The sequence below is a fragment of the Oncorhynchus nerka genome, linkage group LG10 (genome assembly GCF_034236695.1).
Source record: "Oncorhynchus nerka isolate Pitt River linkage group LG10, Oner_Uvic_2.0, whole genome shotgun sequence".
Taxonomy (NCBI): Eukaryota; Metazoa; Chordata; class Actinopteri; order Salmoniformes; family Salmonidae; genus Oncorhynchus; species Oncorhynchus nerka.
Genome location: NC_088405.1, coordinates 79,153,056 through 79,170,502, shown reverse-complemented (window position 1 = coordinate 79,170,502; position 17,447 = coordinate 79,153,056). Strand labels below are relative to the sequence as shown.

The 17,447-nt window shown below is 40.9% G+C and overlaps 1 protein-coding gene across 4 annotated transcripts in view; it reads left to right on the top strand.

Moving 5' to 3' along the window:
* LOC115136052 (unconventional myosin-VIIa-like) overlaps positions 1-17,447 on the top strand; it is a 96,803-nt gene extending 79,356 nt beyond the window's left edge. For all 4 annotated transcript variants that reach the window (XM_029671420.2, XM_029671419.2, XM_029671418.2 and 1 more), the window contains 7 exons: positions 11,451-11,538; positions 12,158-12,264; positions 12,344-12,529; positions 13,724-13,840; positions 14,283-14,366; positions 14,485-14,604; positions 15,778-17,447. In XM_029671420.2, the coding sequence (XP_029527280.2) occupies positions 11,451-11,538; positions 12,158-12,264; positions 12,344-12,529; positions 13,724-13,840; positions 14,283-14,366; positions 14,485-14,604; positions 15,778-15,870 (795 nt within the window). In that variant the 3' untranslated portion in view covers positions 15,871-17,447. The remainder of the gene's footprint in view (positions 1-11,450; positions 11,539-12,157; positions 12,265-12,343; positions 12,530-13,723; positions 13,841-14,282; positions 14,367-14,484; positions 14,605-15,777) is intronic.

Sequence of the window (17,447 nt, the reverse complement as noted above, 5' to 3'; positions counted from 1 at the left end):
TCCTGGGCCAGACTACACTCAATCATATGACCCACTGAAGAGATGAGTCTTCAGTAAGGACTTAAAGGTTGAGACCGAGTTTGCGTCTCTGACATGGGTAGGCAGACCGTTCCATAAAAATGGAGCTCTATAGGAGAAAGCCCTGCCTCCAGCTGTTTGCTTAGAAATTCTAGGGACAATTAGGAGGCCTGTGTCTTGTGACCGTAGCGTACGTGTAGGTATGTACGGCAGGACCAAATCAGAGAGATAGGTAGGAGCAAGCCCATGTAATGCTTTGTAGGTTAGCAGTAAAACCTTGAAATCAGCCCTTGCTTTGACAGGAAGCCAGTGTAGAGAGGCTAGCACTGGAGTAATATGATCAAATTTTTTGGTTCTAGTCAGGATTCTAGCAGCCGTATTTAGCACCAACTGAAGTTTATTTAGTGCTTTATCCGGGTAGCCGGAAAGTAGAGCACTGCAGTAGTCTAACCTAGAAGTAACAAAGCATGGATGAATTTTTCTGCATCATTTTTGGACAGAAAGTTTCTGATTTTTGCAATGTTACGTAGATGGAAAAAAGCTGTCCTTGAAATGGTCTTGATATGTTCTTCAAAAGAGAGATCAGGGTCCAGAGTAACGCCGAGGTCCTTCACAGTTTTATTTGAGACGACTGTACAACCATTAAGATTAATTGTCAGATTCAACAGAAGATCTCTTTGTTTCTTGGGACCTAGAACAAGCATCTCTGTTTTGTCCGAGTTTAAAAGTAGAAAGTTTGCAGCCATCCACTTCCTTATGTCTGAAACACATGCTTCTAGCAAGGGCAATTGGGGCTTCACCATGTTTCATTGAAATGTACAGCTGTGTGTCATCCGCATAGCAGTGAAAGTTAACATTATGTTTTCGAATAACATCCCCAAGAGGTCAAATATATAGTGAAAACAATAGTGGTCCTAAAACGGAACCTTGAGGAACACCGAAATTTACAGTTGATTTGTCAGAGGACAAACCATTCACAGAGACAAACTGATATCTTTCCGACAGATAAGATCTAAACCAGGCCAGAACTTGTCCGTGTAGACCAATTTGGGTTTCCAATCTCTCCAAACTTGAACTTGTATACCTTTGGAAAATAGAATAGAGACACCTCTTTTTTGGGGGTTGAATGTATTATGATAAGCACTACCCACCCATCTGTCTCCCACCCTAGGAGCATCCTTTTCAAGTAGGTGGGTCTCTTGGAGCATAATCACGTCTGAGTGTTTTTGTTTAAGATAATTCAATAACTTATGTCTTTTTAAATATGAACCTAGTCTGTTCACATTCCACGGCGTAACTTTAATCACATTGGTCGTTATATCTGAAAGGTTGTAAATATATTATTACCACAACATAACTAGTGTTAGAATATTTTAAATCAATGCATTTCTGATAGCCACTGCTTAGTGAATCAATGAAAGTGAACAACTGGTAGTACCCCCCACCTAGAACACTGAACTTTCCATATAACAAATATGTCATAAACACCCCCCAACCGCACAAGATACAAAAAAATGAACATACAAAATGAAAATCACCCTCCCCCAAACCAGGCCTTCATCCGTGTGAAGTGTCCCGAGTGCTGGCGATCCAACTAGAATTAGCACGTTTTACCAACGCCAAATATAGGCATGACCATATACATTTTGAAATGACAGATATGACATGTCATAGAGATTACATCAAAACATCGAACATAAAAGGCTGATCATTATTTTCGCAAAGAGAAGAATTACCTTTCTCATGTAGACTGATACATGAAATGTATAACTCCAAAAGACAGGAATGTAAACTGAGTTCAGCCAGAAAAGAGAGACTGGTATAAGTCATAATGATCAAATAAAATAAGCTGACTAACACTTTGGCTTGTGTCCATCACTCATGGCACGAACACGCCTGTTGTGGTCTATATTGACCCACTATTGCTGTTATCAGAATGAAAACGTAAAAAAATATATATCATAAATATGATATACTTGGACTATAGTCCTGCTTAATCTAGTCCTATAATGATGTCAGCTGTAAACCAGAAAGACAAATTATAGGCAGCATTTGTAGTATAAACACTCGATGAGACTGTTATTCACAACATGGGAAGTTCTATCGCCTTAGAGAAAAATGTTAGTCCATCTGTGATGAACCATTGCCACCATGTGGAACTTCCATAGCCATACCACGCTACTCAATTTGTTTTGCTTCTCAAAGTAACCAGGAACACGGCAGGATATTGCAAAGAGTATTTCAGTCGCCGTTTCATGCACCTACTGTATGCCTCACCTCCGTGAACGCATTTCTCTTGTCTTGAACCTCTTTGGAAAAGTCAGGGGAAAACTCCACCTTTGTCCCCTTCCATTGAAAAGTCCTAAGCTCTTTGGCTCTGAGCCGGACCTTCTCCCTGTCAGTATATCGTAAGAATTTCACCAGGATAGGCCGGGGGTTGCGTGAGGCTGTTCCTGGGTTCAGTGTCCGATGTGTTCTCTCGATGGGCATGATGTTTAACACCCTCCAGTGTGTTATCAAATAGGTTGCGTAAAATGTCTTTCATACAATCTTCCGTATTTATGTGGATTTTGGGAACCCCTCTAATCCGAAATGTGTTTCTCCGACTGTAATTTTCCTGTTTTTTGATCAGTCTCCATTTTTTCAACAGTGTTGTTTAGGCGGTTGTTCTTGTCCTCCAAGGTTGATATCCTCTCTTCAGCGTGTGTAACTTGGTTGTCGAGTGTGTCCACCTTTGATTTCAGTGCACCCACTGTATGTTTTATTTCAGCCACATCTTTGCCCACTTTCGCAATTCTCTTCTAAATTTTTGTTCATTTTGCGAATCTCATTTGGAACTGGGTCATGATGTTGTTCTTCTCCGCCATTTTCCTTGCTAGCTGCAGGTAGAGACGACATTTGTGTTTTTTGTTGTGACTGCTTATGTGTGTTTAAGTTGTTTTTCCATGTAACCGATATTTTGGACAATTAGTTAACAAAATGTGTAACTAGGCGTTGAATAATTAGTTAAAATATAGTTGGAGCTACACAGACTCTGTAGTTAGCTGCTGCTCCTCGCCACATCGTCGCCGGAAGTCCTGAAATGTCCTAGTTTTTATAATAACTGTCACGAACCGGCTCAAAGCCCGTAACAAAAGGGAGACAACGAGGAACAAAATATATATTTATTAAATAAAGTAACTAAGTATAATATACAATGGTGTGTGTAATCAGTAGTGTAAGTGAGTGTTTTGCATGCATGAATGTGATAATGCAGGGTGTTGAAAGGTGCTTAAGCAAACAACCACAAAACCACCAAGAAACACAACAAAATCCATAAAGGTGTCTGCATGGAGAGTCTCCTCCATGAATGGGGAAGTGGTGTATTTATCCTGGGAGACACCGGGCCCAGGTGTTTCCCATGTAGCTGACGACCCTCCCAACTCCGCCCACCAGCATCCTAATAAGGAAAACAAGAGGAAAGAGAGAATATGGCAGAAAGAGTGGGAGAGTCGTCACATTCCCCCCCATAAAACCGGGGACCAACAAGGACCCCGGAAGAACATACCAGCCTCTGCGTCCCAAATTGACACAGCCTCTGCATCCCAAATTGATGAGGGATTATGTGTTCACACCTCCACCTGCCCCAGCCAACCTCCTCCTCCCCAGACCTCAGCAACCTTTGAGCAATGTTTAAGAGGAAAGGAACACAGGACCAGGAGGGAACAGACAGGAAAGATAGAACATGACAACCCCAAACAATGGTCAGTCACGTAAACATTCAGGAACATGACACAAAAGACCACAACAGCTACAAACTCCAACGAAAAGAACATCAGGGTCCTTCTTCATTTTTACAACTCCCAACGATTCATAGTCACTTCCAACGATTCATAGTCACTTCCCAACGATTCATAGTCACTTCCCAACGATTCATAGTCACTTCCCAACGATTCATAGTCACTTCCCAACGTAACAGAATTTCACTCATTTCAATCATTCAACCTTGTAGTGTTCAGCGATCTTCAACAGCTGTTCTTTAGTACATAATTCTAACAGTTCCTCTGATGGAAAGCGAATGAACTTGTCTACATGAGACACCATAGTCATAAGTAAATAATCTTGCTCAACCCCTCTGCTGAGCACATCCAACCACAACCAGAGAAATGACAATCACCCTGAGCACCACAGAAGAGAGATGAGATACGGAGCTTCCCCAAAACCTACAATAACTCAACCCTAGTCTTTGTGCGGATTTGCGGTGGGTATTTACGCACTGTAGCCCGCTGGCAAGGACATAAAACTCCAGTATGCTGGCAAATTCCACCAAGCCACTGATGTGCCCCCGAGACAACTGCTCAGTCCACAGACACCACACAAAAATAACAAACATGTAACCATGCCCAACATGTCCAAAAATGAAACACGTCGCTAAGCCTATCAGGGGAAAAAGGCTATAACTCCGGTTAGCAAGTTCCACTACCCTACCCAAATCTCCCACCTAGGTACACAGCCAATTTACTCACCTCCTCAGACCGATGTCCCAACAGAAAGTAGAACAAGAGTTTCCAGGCTGGGCAGGGCCTGGAAACCAACCATTATACTCTCTCCAACGCAGCACACAAACCAAACAACAAAGGCAACCAATACTGGACCTATCTAACTCAAACAAAATATGCAAACCAAACACGTACCTCCACGGTCTCCCAAACCAATACGTTCAAATATCCCGGATGAGACCCCACTTGTCATTAACCGGCTCAAAGCCCGTAATAAAAGGGAGACAACGTGGAGATAAGGAGGAACAAAATATATATTTATTAAATAAAGTAACTAAGTATAATATACAATGGTGTGTGTAATCAGTAGTGTAAGTGAGTGTTTTGCATGCATGAATGTGATAATGCAGGGTGTTGAAAGGTGCTTAAGCAAACAACCAAAAAAAACACCAAGAAACACAACAAAATCCATAAAGGTGTCTGCATGGAGAGTCTCCTCTATGAATGTGGAAGTGGTGTATTTATCCTGGGACACACCAGGCCCAGGTGTTTCCCATGTAGCTGACGACCCTCCCAACTCCGCCCACCGGCATCCTAATAAGGAAAACAAGAGGAAAGAGAGAATACGATAGAAAAAGTCGGAGAGTCGTCACATAACATAAAATTGATCGGAAATACAGTTTAGACATTGTTAATGTTGTAAATGACTTTTGTAGCTGGAAACGGCTGATTTTTAATGGGATATCTACATAGGCGTACAGAGGCCCATTATCGGCAACCATCACTCCTGTGTTCCAATGGCACGTTGTGTTAGCTAATCCAAGTTTATCATTTTAAAAGGCTAATTGATCATTAGAAAACCCTTTTGCAATTATGTTAGCGCAGCTGAATTTTTTTTTCTGATTAAAGAAGCAATAAAACTGGCCTTGTTTAGACTAGTTGAGTATCTAGAGCATCAGCATTTGTGTGTTCGATTACAGGCTCAAAATGGCCAGAAACAAAGACCTTACAGAGATAGCGCCAAAGAACATGGCTGACGTTTTACATTCTCCCAACCAATTGTGCTATTTTATATATATTTTTTTGCGTTTTATGTAACTTATTTTTGTTACTTATTGCGTACATAATGTTGCTGCTACTGTCTCTTATGACCGAACATAACTTCTGGACATCAGAAAAGTACTCCCACTCTTTCTGCCGAGGCTATAAAAGTAGCGAGGCTTACATACAGACGCCGGTTAGTCAGGCTGATTGAGGTAGTATGTACATGTAGATATGGTTAAAGTGACTATGCATACCTGTATATGATGAACAGAGAGTAGCAGTAGCGTAAAAGAGGGGTTGGTGGTAGCACTGGTTGGTCGACCCAATTGAGGTAGTATGTACAGTCGTGGCCAAAGGTTTTGAGAATGACACAAATATTAATTTCCACAAAGTTTGCTGCTTCAGTGTCTTTAGATATTTTTGTCAGATTTTACTATGGAATACTGAAGTATAATTACAAGCATTTCATAAATGTCAAAGGCTTTTATTGACATTTACATGAAGTTGATGCAAAGAGTCAATATTTGCAGTGTTGACCCTTATTTTTCAAGACCCTACATATCGCCCTGGCATGCTATCAATTAACTTCTGGGCCACATCCTGACTGTTGGCAGCCCATTCTTGCATAATCAATGCTTGGAGTTTGTCCACCCGCCTCTTGAGGATTAACCACATGTTCTCAATGGGATTAAGGTCTGGGGAGTTTCCTGGCCATGGACCCAAAATATCGATGTTTTGTTCCCCAAGCCTCTTAGTTATCACTTTTGCCTTATGGCAAGGTGCTCCATCATGCTGAAAAAGGCATTGTTCATCACCAAACTGTTCCTGGATGGTTGGAGAAGTTGCTCTCGGAGGATGTGTTGGTACCATTCTTTATTCATGGCTGTGTTCTTAGGCAAAATTGTGAGTGAGCCCACTCCCTTGACTGAGAAGCAACCCCACACATGAATGGTCTCAGGATGCTTTACTGTTGACATGACACAGGACTGATGGTAGAGCTCACCTTGTCTTCTCTGGACAAGCTTTTTTCCGGATGCCCCAAACAATCGTAAAGGGGATTCATCAGAGAAAATTCCTTTACCTCAGTCCTTAGCAGTCCAAATCCTGTACCTTTTGCAGAATATCAGTCTGTCCCTGATGTTTTCCTAGAGAGAAGTGGCTTCTTTGCTGCCCTTCTTCTTTGCCATCCTCCAAAGGTCTTTGCCTCACTGTGAGTGCAGATGCACTCACACCTGCCTGCTGTCATTCCTGAGCAACTCTGTACTGTTGGTGCCTCGATCCCGCAGCTGAATCAACTTTAGGACACGGTCCTGGCGCTTGCTGGACTTTCTTGGGCGCCCTGAAGCCTTCTTCAGAACAATTGAACCGCTTTCCTTGAAGTTCTTGATGATCCAATAAATGGTTGATTTAGGTGCCATCTTACTGGAAACAATATCCTTGCCTGTGAATCCCTTTCTGTGCAAAGCAATGATGTCAAAATGTGTTTCCTTGCAGGTAACCATGATTGACAGAGGAAGAACAATGATTCCAAGCACCACCCTCCTTTTGAATCTTCCAGTCTCTTATTCAAACTCAATCAGCATGACGGAGTGATCTCCAGCCTTGTCCTCATCAACACTCACACCTGTGTTACTGACATTATGTCATTTTGTGGCAGGGCTGAAATCCAGTGGAAATGTTTTTTGGGAATTCAGTTATTTGCATGGCAAAGGGGGAATTTGCTATTATTTGCAATTCATCTGATCACTCTCCATAACATTCTGGAGTATATGCAAATTGCCATCATACAAACTGAGGCAGCAGACTTTGTGAAAATGTATATTTGTGTCATTCTCAAAACTTTTGGCCACGACTGTACATGAATGTAAAAGTGACGATGCATAGATGATAAACAGAGAGTCGCAGCAGCGTAAAAGGAGGGGTTGGGGTTGAGGGGCACACAATGCAAATAGTCCGGGTAGCCATTTGATTACCTGTTCAAGAGTCTTATGGCTTGGGGGTAAAAACTGTTGAGAAGCCTTTTTGTCCTAGACTTGGCACTCCAGTACCACTTGCCATGCGGTAATAGAGAGAACAGCCTATGAATGGGGTGGCTGGGGTCTTTGACAATTTTTTGGGCCTTCCTCTGACACCGCCTGGTGTAGAGGTCCTGGATGGCAGGCAGCTTAGCCCCTGTGATGTACTGGGCCGTATGCACTACCCTCTGTAGTGCTTGCGGTCAGAGAGGCCGAGCAGTTGCCGTACCAGGCAGTGATGCAACCATGCTCTTGCAGCTGTAGAACCTTTTGAGGATCTCAGGACCCATGCCAAATCTTTTTAGTTTCCTGAGGGGGAATAGGCTTTGTCATGCCCTCTTCACAACTGTCTTGGTGTGTTTGGACCATTCTAGTTTGTTGTTGATGTGGACACCAAGGAACTTGGTGCTCCACTACAGCAACCTGCTCCACCACAGCCCCGTCGATGAGAATGTGTGGGTGCTCGGTCCTCCTTTTCCTGTATTCCACAATGATCTCCTTAGTCTTGGTTACGTTGAGGGATAGGTTGTTATTCTGGCACCACACTGCCAGGTCTCTGACTTCCTCCCTATAGGTCGTCTCGTCATTGTCTGTGATCAGGCCTACCACTGTTGTGTCGTCTGTGAACTTAATGATGGTGTTGGAGTCGTGCCTGACCTTGCAGTCGTGGGTGAACAGGGAGTACAGGAGGGGACTGAGCACGCACCCCTGGGGAGCTCCAGTGTTGAGGATCAGCGTGGCAGACATGTTGTTGCCTACTCTTACCACCTGGGGGCGACCCGTCAGGAAGTCCAGGATCCAGTTGCTAAGGATCCAGTTGTTATTCTTATTGTGTTACTTTTTATTATTACTTTTTATTTTAGTCTACTTGGTAAATATTTTCTTCTTCTTGAACTGCACTTTTGGTTAAGGGCTTGTAGGTAAGCATTTCACAGTAAAGTCAACATTTGTTGTATTTGGCGCATGTGACAAATAAAGTTTGATTTGATAAGTGTTTTTAGTTTGAATAACAAGTCCTCACAAGTCCTCAACTGGCAACTTCATTAAATAGTACCTGCAAAAATACAGTCTCAACGTCAACAGTGAAGACATGACTCCAGGACGCTGGCCTTTAAGGCAGAGTTGTAAAGAAAAAGCCATATCTCAGTCTGGCCAATGAAAATAAAATTAAGATGGGCAAAAGAATACAGGCACTGGACAGAGGAATTCTGCAAAAAGGCCTGGAGTCGCCTCTTCACTGTTAACGTTGAGACTCGTGTTTTGTGGGTACTATTTAATGAAGCTGCCTGTTGAGGACTTGTGAGGCGTCTGTTTCTCAAAATAGACACTATAATGTACTTGGGGCCTCCCACTCCTCTTTCTATTCTGGTTAGTGCCAATTTGCGCTGTTCTGTGAAGGGCGTAGTACACAACGTTGTATGAGAACCTCTCAGAACAAGAATAGACTGACGAGTTTCAGAATAAAGGTCTTTGTTTCTGGCCATTTTAAGCCTGTAATCAAACACACAAATGCTGATGCTCCAGATACTCAACTATTCTAAATAAGGCCAATTTGATTGCCTCTTTAATCAGATCAACAGTTTTCAGCTGTGCTAACATAATTGCAAAAGGGTTTTTCTAATGATCAATAAGCCTTTTAAAATGATAAACTTGGATTAGCTAACACAACGTGCCATTGGAACACAGGAGTGATGGTTGCTGATAATGGGTCTCTGTACGCCTATGTAGATTATTATTTTTTTTTTAATCTGCCGTTTCCAGCTACAATAGTCATTTACAACATTAACAATGTCTACACTGTCTACAGTGTATTTCTGATCAATTTTAATGGACGAAAAATGTGCTTTTCTTTCAAAAACAAGGACATTTCTAAGTGACCCCAAACTTTTGAACGGTACTGTATATATTTTAATAAAATGTTACAATTTAATAATATTAATTCAAATAATATATTATTACAGTGTGAGATGCAGATCTTAATAGTTTAAAGATACCACTCTACTCTATCCATCCTCCTCTATAACTCCTGCACACAAATTTATGTTATTTTAGTAAGATTTCGCTACTGTCACAGAATATAATCTGAATGTGAGGATGATTCAACTGATTCTAGATTACAGTGCATTCGGAAAGTATTCAGACCCCTTGACTTTTTCCACATTTTCTATGTTACAGCCTTTTTCTAAAATGGATTAATTGTTATTTTCCCTCACCAATCTACACACAATACCCCATAATGACAAAGCAAAAACAGCTTTTAAGACATAACATTTTTGCAAACTGAAATATCACATTTACATAAATATTCAGACTTTGCTATGAGACTCGAAATTGAGCTCAGGTCCATCCTGTTTCCATTGATCATCCTTGAGATGTTTCTACAACTTGATTGGAGTCCACCTGTGGTAAATTCAATTGATTGGACATGATTTGAAAAGGCACACCTGTCTACATTAGGTCCCACAGTTGACAGTGCATGTCAGAGCAAGCCATGAGTTCGAAGGAATTATCCGTAGAGCTCCGTGACAGGATTGTGTCGAGGCACAGATCTGGGTAAGGGTACAAAAAAAATACTGCAGCATTGAAGGTCCCCAAGATCACAGTGGTCTCCATCATTCTTAAATGGAAGAAGTTTAGAACCACCAAGACTCTTCCTAGAGCTGGCTGCCCGGCCAAACTGAGCAATCGGGGGAGAAGGGCCTCAGGGTGACCAAGAACCTGATGGTCACTGACAGAGCTCCAGAGTTCCTCTGTGGAGATGGGAGAACCTTAGGACAATCATCTCTGCAGCACTCCACCAATCAGGCCTTTATGGTAGAGTGGCCAGACGGGAGCCACTCCTCAGTAAAAGGCACATGACTGACCGCTTGGAGTTTGCTAAAAGGCACCTAAAGGATTCTCAGACCATGAGAAACAATATTCTCTGGTCTGATGAAAATAAGATTGAACTCTTTGGCCTGAATGCCAAGCGTCACTTCTGGAGGAAACCTGGCACCATCCCTACGGTGAAGCATGGTGATGGTGGCAACAGCATCATGCTGTGGGGATGTTTTTCGGTGTCAGGGACTGGGAGACTAGTCAGGATCAAGAGAAAGATGTACAGAACAAAGTACAGAGAGATCCCCTGTTGAAAACCTGCTCCAGAGCGCTCAGGACCTCAGACTGGGGCAAAGGTTCACCTTCCAACAGGACAACAACCCTAAGCACACAACCAAGACAATGCAGGAGTGGCTTCGGGACAAGTCTCTGAATGTCCCAGCCATAGCCCGGTCTTGAACTCGATCAAACATCTCTGGAGAGACCTGAAAATAGCTGTGCAGTGACGCTCCCCATCCAACCTGACAGAACTTGAGAGGATCTGCAGTGAAGAATGGGAGAAACTCCCCAAATACAGGTGTGCCAAGCTTATAGCATCATACCCAAGAAGACTTGAGGCTGTAATCACTGCCAAAGGTGCTTCAACAACGTACTGAGTAAAGGGTCTGAATACTCATATAAATGTGTTATTTCAATTTTTCTAATAAATGACAAATATTTTTTTTAAATCTAAAAACCTGTTTTTGCTTCGTAATTATGGGGTATTGTGTGTAGAAAAATGAGAACATTTAATATATATAAGTATATATTATTTTCAATGATGGCCTAGGAACCATGTTGGGTTAACTGCCTTGTTCAGGGGCAGAATGACAGATTTTTACCTCGGCAGCTCGGGGATTTGATCTTGCAACCTTTCGGTTACTAGTCCAACTCTCTAACCACTAGGCTACCTGTCGCCCCTTTATAGAATAAGGCTATAATGTAACAAAATGTGGGAAAAGTCCAGGGGTCTGAATACTTTCCGAGTGCACTGTAACTGTATTGATATTTGTGTTTGACCTTTGCTGGTTGTTTCCAGGTCATCAGTGTGCCTGAGGGGGATTTCTTCTTTGACTTTGTGAGACATCTGACCGACTGGATCAAAAAAGCCAGACCTGCAAAGGACGGTAAAGACATCTGTTGACTGTAGAGGGCCCTAGTAGAAAGGTTACCCGTAGGAACGGAACATCCAAGATGAGATCTCTTCTTTATCACCTTTAATTCTCCAAGACAAAAATTAGCTTTATTCAACACTGAAAAAGGATTGCTTATTTTCTCATACTTCTCTTCTCAAATTTTGCTCCAGAGAAACAACCATATATCATCTCAGATCTGTCTCACTCTGATCAAAATATAATTTTTATAAAGTCTCTCAAATTGAAAGGATTGAATAAACCACCTTTGGGCTATGACCCCAAATGACCCAAGTTGTTAGTTTGAGCGTTAAATAAGTCTATTTTCAACTTTCATGTAGGCATCCAACATTATTGGGGTCAGAAAGAAAGAATGACGCATCATATTAATCCTAAGGATTTATTGATGACCCAAATTTCAGCACCTAGTGTAGCCTTCAGGAGTGGGCCACATAAATATTTTATCAAACATGGTGTTTCATGTTATAGGACTGTCAACATGTTGTGGTTAAAGCTAGATGAAGGTTAAGCTTGGGTTGGGGAACTTGCCATCTATGTTGATGTATTAATATGATAGGTATGTCCTGAATCTCTCGGTATCATCCATCTGCAGGTGTAGTGCCTTCACTGACCTATCAAGTTTTCTTCATGAAGAAATTGTGGACCAATACCATACCAGGGAAAGACTCCATGGCTGACTACATCTTTCACTACTACCAGGTGTGTGTGCGTGTGGGTGTGCGAGTGCTCGTGCGTATTTGTGTAAGTGTATTGACGCTCCTCACTGCTCTTTCTTCAGGAGCTTCCAAAGTATCTCCGTGGTTACCACCAGTGTTCCCGGGAAGAGGTTTTCCAGCTGGGAGCGCTGATCTACAGGGTGAAGTTTGAGGAGGACAAATCCCAGTTTCCAAACATTCCCAAGATGTTGAAGGAGCTGATCCCTCAGGACCAGATCAGACACCTCTCGCCTGACGACTGGAAACGGGTGAGTCGGAAAATTTGAATTTCTGTCGGCATAAATAGTGTTTAACATGATTTTTGAACTACCTTGTCACTGTACCCCACACATTCAATTATCTGTAAGGTCCCTCAGTCGAGCAGTGAATTTCAAACAGATTCAACCACAAAGACCAGGTAGGTTTTCCAATGCCTCGCAAAGAAGGGCACCCTTTAAGCATGATGAAGTTATTAATTACACTTTGGATGGTGTATCAATACACCCAGTCACTACAAAGATACAGGCGTCCTTCCTAACTTAGTTGCTGGAGAGGAATGAACCTGATTAGTGATTTCACCATGAGGCCAATGGTGATTTTAAAACAGTTACAGAGTTTAATGGCTGTGATAGGAGAAAACGGAGGATGGATCAACAACCTTGTAGTTACTCCACTGTACTAAACTAAATGACAGAGTGAAAAGAAGGAAGCCTGTTATGGGTATGCTTGTCATCGGTAAGGACTAGGGAGTTTTTTTAGGATGAAAAGAAACAGAGTACAGATAAGCACAGGCAAAATCCTAGAAGAAAACCTGGTTCCGTTTGTTTTCCAACAAACACTGAGAGACAAATTCAGGAAAAAAAACTAAAATGCAAAGCCAAATATACACTGACGACAACATTGAATGTTCCTGAGTTTTGACTTAAATTGGCTTGAAAATCTATGGAAAGACTTGAAAATGACTGTCTAGCAATGATCAACAAACAACTTGACAGAGCTTGAAGAATTTTAAAAAGCATAACGTGCAAATATTGTAGAATCCAGGTGTGCAAAGCTCTTAGAGACTTACCCAGAAAGACTCACAGCTTTAATCGCTGCAAAAGGTGATTCTAACATGTATTGACTCATTCTTCAGTAAAATAGCAAATATGTCAAAAAGCATTGTTTTCACATTGTCATTTTGTTTAGATGGGTGAGACAATCAATTTTGAATTCAAGCTGTAACACAACAAAATGTGAAATTATTCATGAGGTATGAATACTTTCTGAATGCACTGTAAATTCAGGGAACCACGCTTGCGCGATGAGTAACCTTGCCTTAGACCTGGAGACTAGTGTTAGCTCCCAGAGTGAATGCCTAGGCTTTAGCTCAATGGGCTAACACAGTTTTGTAGCGTATAGGAATCCGGGGGGTTACATCATATTTGGTCACACACTCTGCTGCTTGTTTTTTTGTCTTGCAGTCTATAGTGGCGTTTTTCAACAAGCAGTCGGGGAAGACTCGAGAGGAGGCCAAGCTCTCATTCCTCAAAGTCATCTTCAAGTGGCCTACGTTTGGTTCGGCCTTCTTTGAAGTCAAGGTAAAGATTTCTATATGAATTCATGTTCTTGTGCAAACGGTATAGAATGATCATTGTTTGTGTTTTTTCTTTTTTTTTACATTTGAGTCACCATGTGTATCTGAGTGCTGATTAGTACTTCGGGAGGTTTTTGTTCAAATGAATTTTCTTGATCAATGGTGTAAATTTTAGAATAGTTCATTCAATCTCAATCGTGGACTATTATTATTGACCTGGTCAAAGAGTTGTTGTGCATTCCTTGCTACTTTAAAAAAAAAAAAATACTTGTTTTATAAATGTATTATCTCGGTCCGTTTATCTGTGGTAAGGGCCTATTGTCTGCCTCAATCCCAGTATCTATTTATTTAATTAATTAATTTTTAAAACATCACAAACTCAAGTTGTTTGTTATAGGTTTGTGAGATACCAATTGTGACTAAACTGATGTTTTCCTATTCAACAGCAAACCAGTGATCCAAACTTCCCAGAGATCCTCTTGATAGCAATCAACAAACATGGTGTCAGCCTGATCGACCCCAAGTCAAAGGTGAGTGTGTGCCTACATGCATGGGTGTGTGTGCACATTTTCTTGCGCACACATGTGTGTTATGGAAGTTGTGTATGTGTGTGTTTACTGTGTAATTCTCTTATTCCCACCTCAACAGGACATCTTGACCACACACCCATTCACTAAGATCTCCAACTGGAGCAGTGGCAACACCTACTTCCACATCACCATCGGAAACCTGGTCCGAGGCACCAAGCTGCTGTGTGAGACCTCACTGGTGAGCTACTGGACGTTTCAACACCCACAATATGACATGACATAACATATGACATAAAATGACATTATACACACTGTATCAACTAAAGTATTCTAAAGATGCGGACCAAAAAAAGCACTTGTCTTTTCCTACAAGCATTGACTTTGCTGATAATTACTTAATTGAGGAAATATTGACTTATTATAACCAATTTCACATCCACAGTTTTTATGCAAGTAATGTCATACCGTATAAAAAAAAATCACAACAGCTGTGATGGGAACAGGGAGCTTTGGTACAATATTATAAATGCCAACAGATAATTATTTTGTTTGTAATTTGTTTGTTTGACATGGTGGGATCTTTTTGTGTCTGTAAAATTAATTATGCAAGAAATGGCGGTGGAAATGCCTTTATGCATAAATATTGATATAATAACCATTATATTGAAATAAACTTGGAGTCACACAATGATACGGTGTGTGGTTCTCCTACTACGACTTGGGAAAACATGCAGTTTATTAGGCTACAGATGAAATAAGTTATGATGAACTTCACAGGGTGGTGAAAGTGCACGGTGATTTTGATGCTACTTTCCAATAAATATTGAGGGTCTAAAATGTATAGTAAATGTAGGCGAAATATCGGCTTTTATATATTAAGGGTTTATTGAAAAATTTGTTCATTTAATTTTGTAGGCTACAGATTCCCTTTCAACGGAGTGTGTCTGCTCATGGAGGAGACTGGTGCTTCTGGCAACCCACTGCAGTTAGACTAGATCATTTGATGATGGTGATGCCAGACTTGATAAGAGTGCAAGTGTCCTGTGATCCAAAGTCGCAGTCATGGTCTTAGCCTGAAATTAGCCTGAATGCAGATAGAAAAGCCTTTTCCATGGTATACATGTGTGGTTCTGTAGCTTTGTCGAACTTTTAAATAATAAATGCAAGCAGACCTGGGTTCAAATGCTGAGTGTTTGATAGGGACTGTTTGGAGTGACAGTTGGGCAGATTTTCACTTTTGGGAATCCTCCGTTGGTTCCATTGCACCAGGCAAGCTCAATCAAGCACACTCTAAAGTATTTGACAGAAAACAAATTCTACTATTTGAACACGTCTGATTCATATTCTGCAATGAAATATTGCAAGGCATTAATGTACCTTTAAACTGGTTTGTTTGTCTGTGTGACCACAGGGCTACAAGATGGACGACCTCCTGACCTCTTACATCAGCCAGATGCTGACCACCATGACCAAACAGCGCGGTTCCCGTGGCAACATCAAGTGATCTGGAAAGTCATCGATCCCGCTGTTGAGTGTATTAGTGTAGGCCTCGAGGGCTTTGTGATCTATCACATGGTTTCATTAAAACATAGAGGGATAAATACAACCCTTCCTCCATAACATGCTAAATCAATTACATGCATGCATACATACACACACAAACTCGCACACATACATACATGTGCACGTACACACACACACACACACACACACACACACACACACACACACACACACACACACACACACACACACACACACACACACACACACACACACACAATGAAATGTATACATACACACACGCATATACACACTTGACAGATTCTCCCTAAGATGTAGATGAAAGAGAGTGGGAAGGACAGGAGCTTGAGAACCTCTGGTCTAATAGTCTGTTGTACAAATACTGTTAATCTCACTACAGACACAACGTTGATGCAACATCTCGCAGCAAAGTCTGAGAGACATTGGAAATCATGCATCTCCACACACTATTGTGTTACAGAAATGTATATAGATCGTTGGTTATAGGGATGGAGGCATGATAGCAGTATTACGACAAGAATACTCTTTTGGTGATGATGGTGATGATTTAAATGTTTGATTTATGTTTTGGCCATGACAATGTTTTGACTTATCGTCAGATGTTGGTATATGTCTTGGGTCCTGTCTTAACAATCACCAATTGCCTTTACTTGACCCAAATGCACAACCAACGATTGCAACTTTTTACATGGCAACTAATCAAGAGCTTTATTTAGAAAATGTTTTTATGCAAAGCATTTGATCGTAAAATGTCCAATAATGTGATTTATAAATGTTGGGCCTAAACCTATACAACTATGGCTTGTCCATACTATAGATATCATGTGTAATCATTGCATTATATTGTTTTAGAGTTTAATTCAAAATTGGCCCTCATTGTCGCAGGCAGGCTAAATACTTTTTTAAAATACCCGATCAGTGTTATTAGTACATTTGATGTATTAATGAAGTTTATTTGAAGTACATTTGATGAGAACAGTCAGATTTATCTCTGGACATTAGCTGGCTCTAGGACTTTGCATACAGTGTGTATACCACATCACTGTAAAAACATTTAGTGGAAAGTTGACAATATTTAATAATGTGATATTTCTAACAAGCACATATTTAGCTGTTTGCCTATTGAATTAATCATTGAAGAAAATGTATTCTGTAAATAAAGACCCCCGGTCCATATGACTTGTCTTTAAAAAAAAATTGTGGATCAAATCAAGGATTTTTTAAGTATTAAAGGTCAACTCTGTTACGACATCGTCATAGACAAAATATAATCTACATACAGAAATGACATTATTGGCTCTTAATGGTGGCAGGTTTGGCATATTAAAGTTATTGTTGATGTCTGTAAACAGGAAGTCACCCCACTGTGTATGGTGATGTCAAATTGCTTAGTCTACCTTAAAAAGTCATCTCAGAGACATTAATGTTCTGCACCGTTCTGTATAGTGGATATTAATTTAGGTCAAATTGTTCCTGTTTTTTAAATGTTGGTCCATGACACCTAATATTTTGGTATTAATAAAGAAATTACAAATA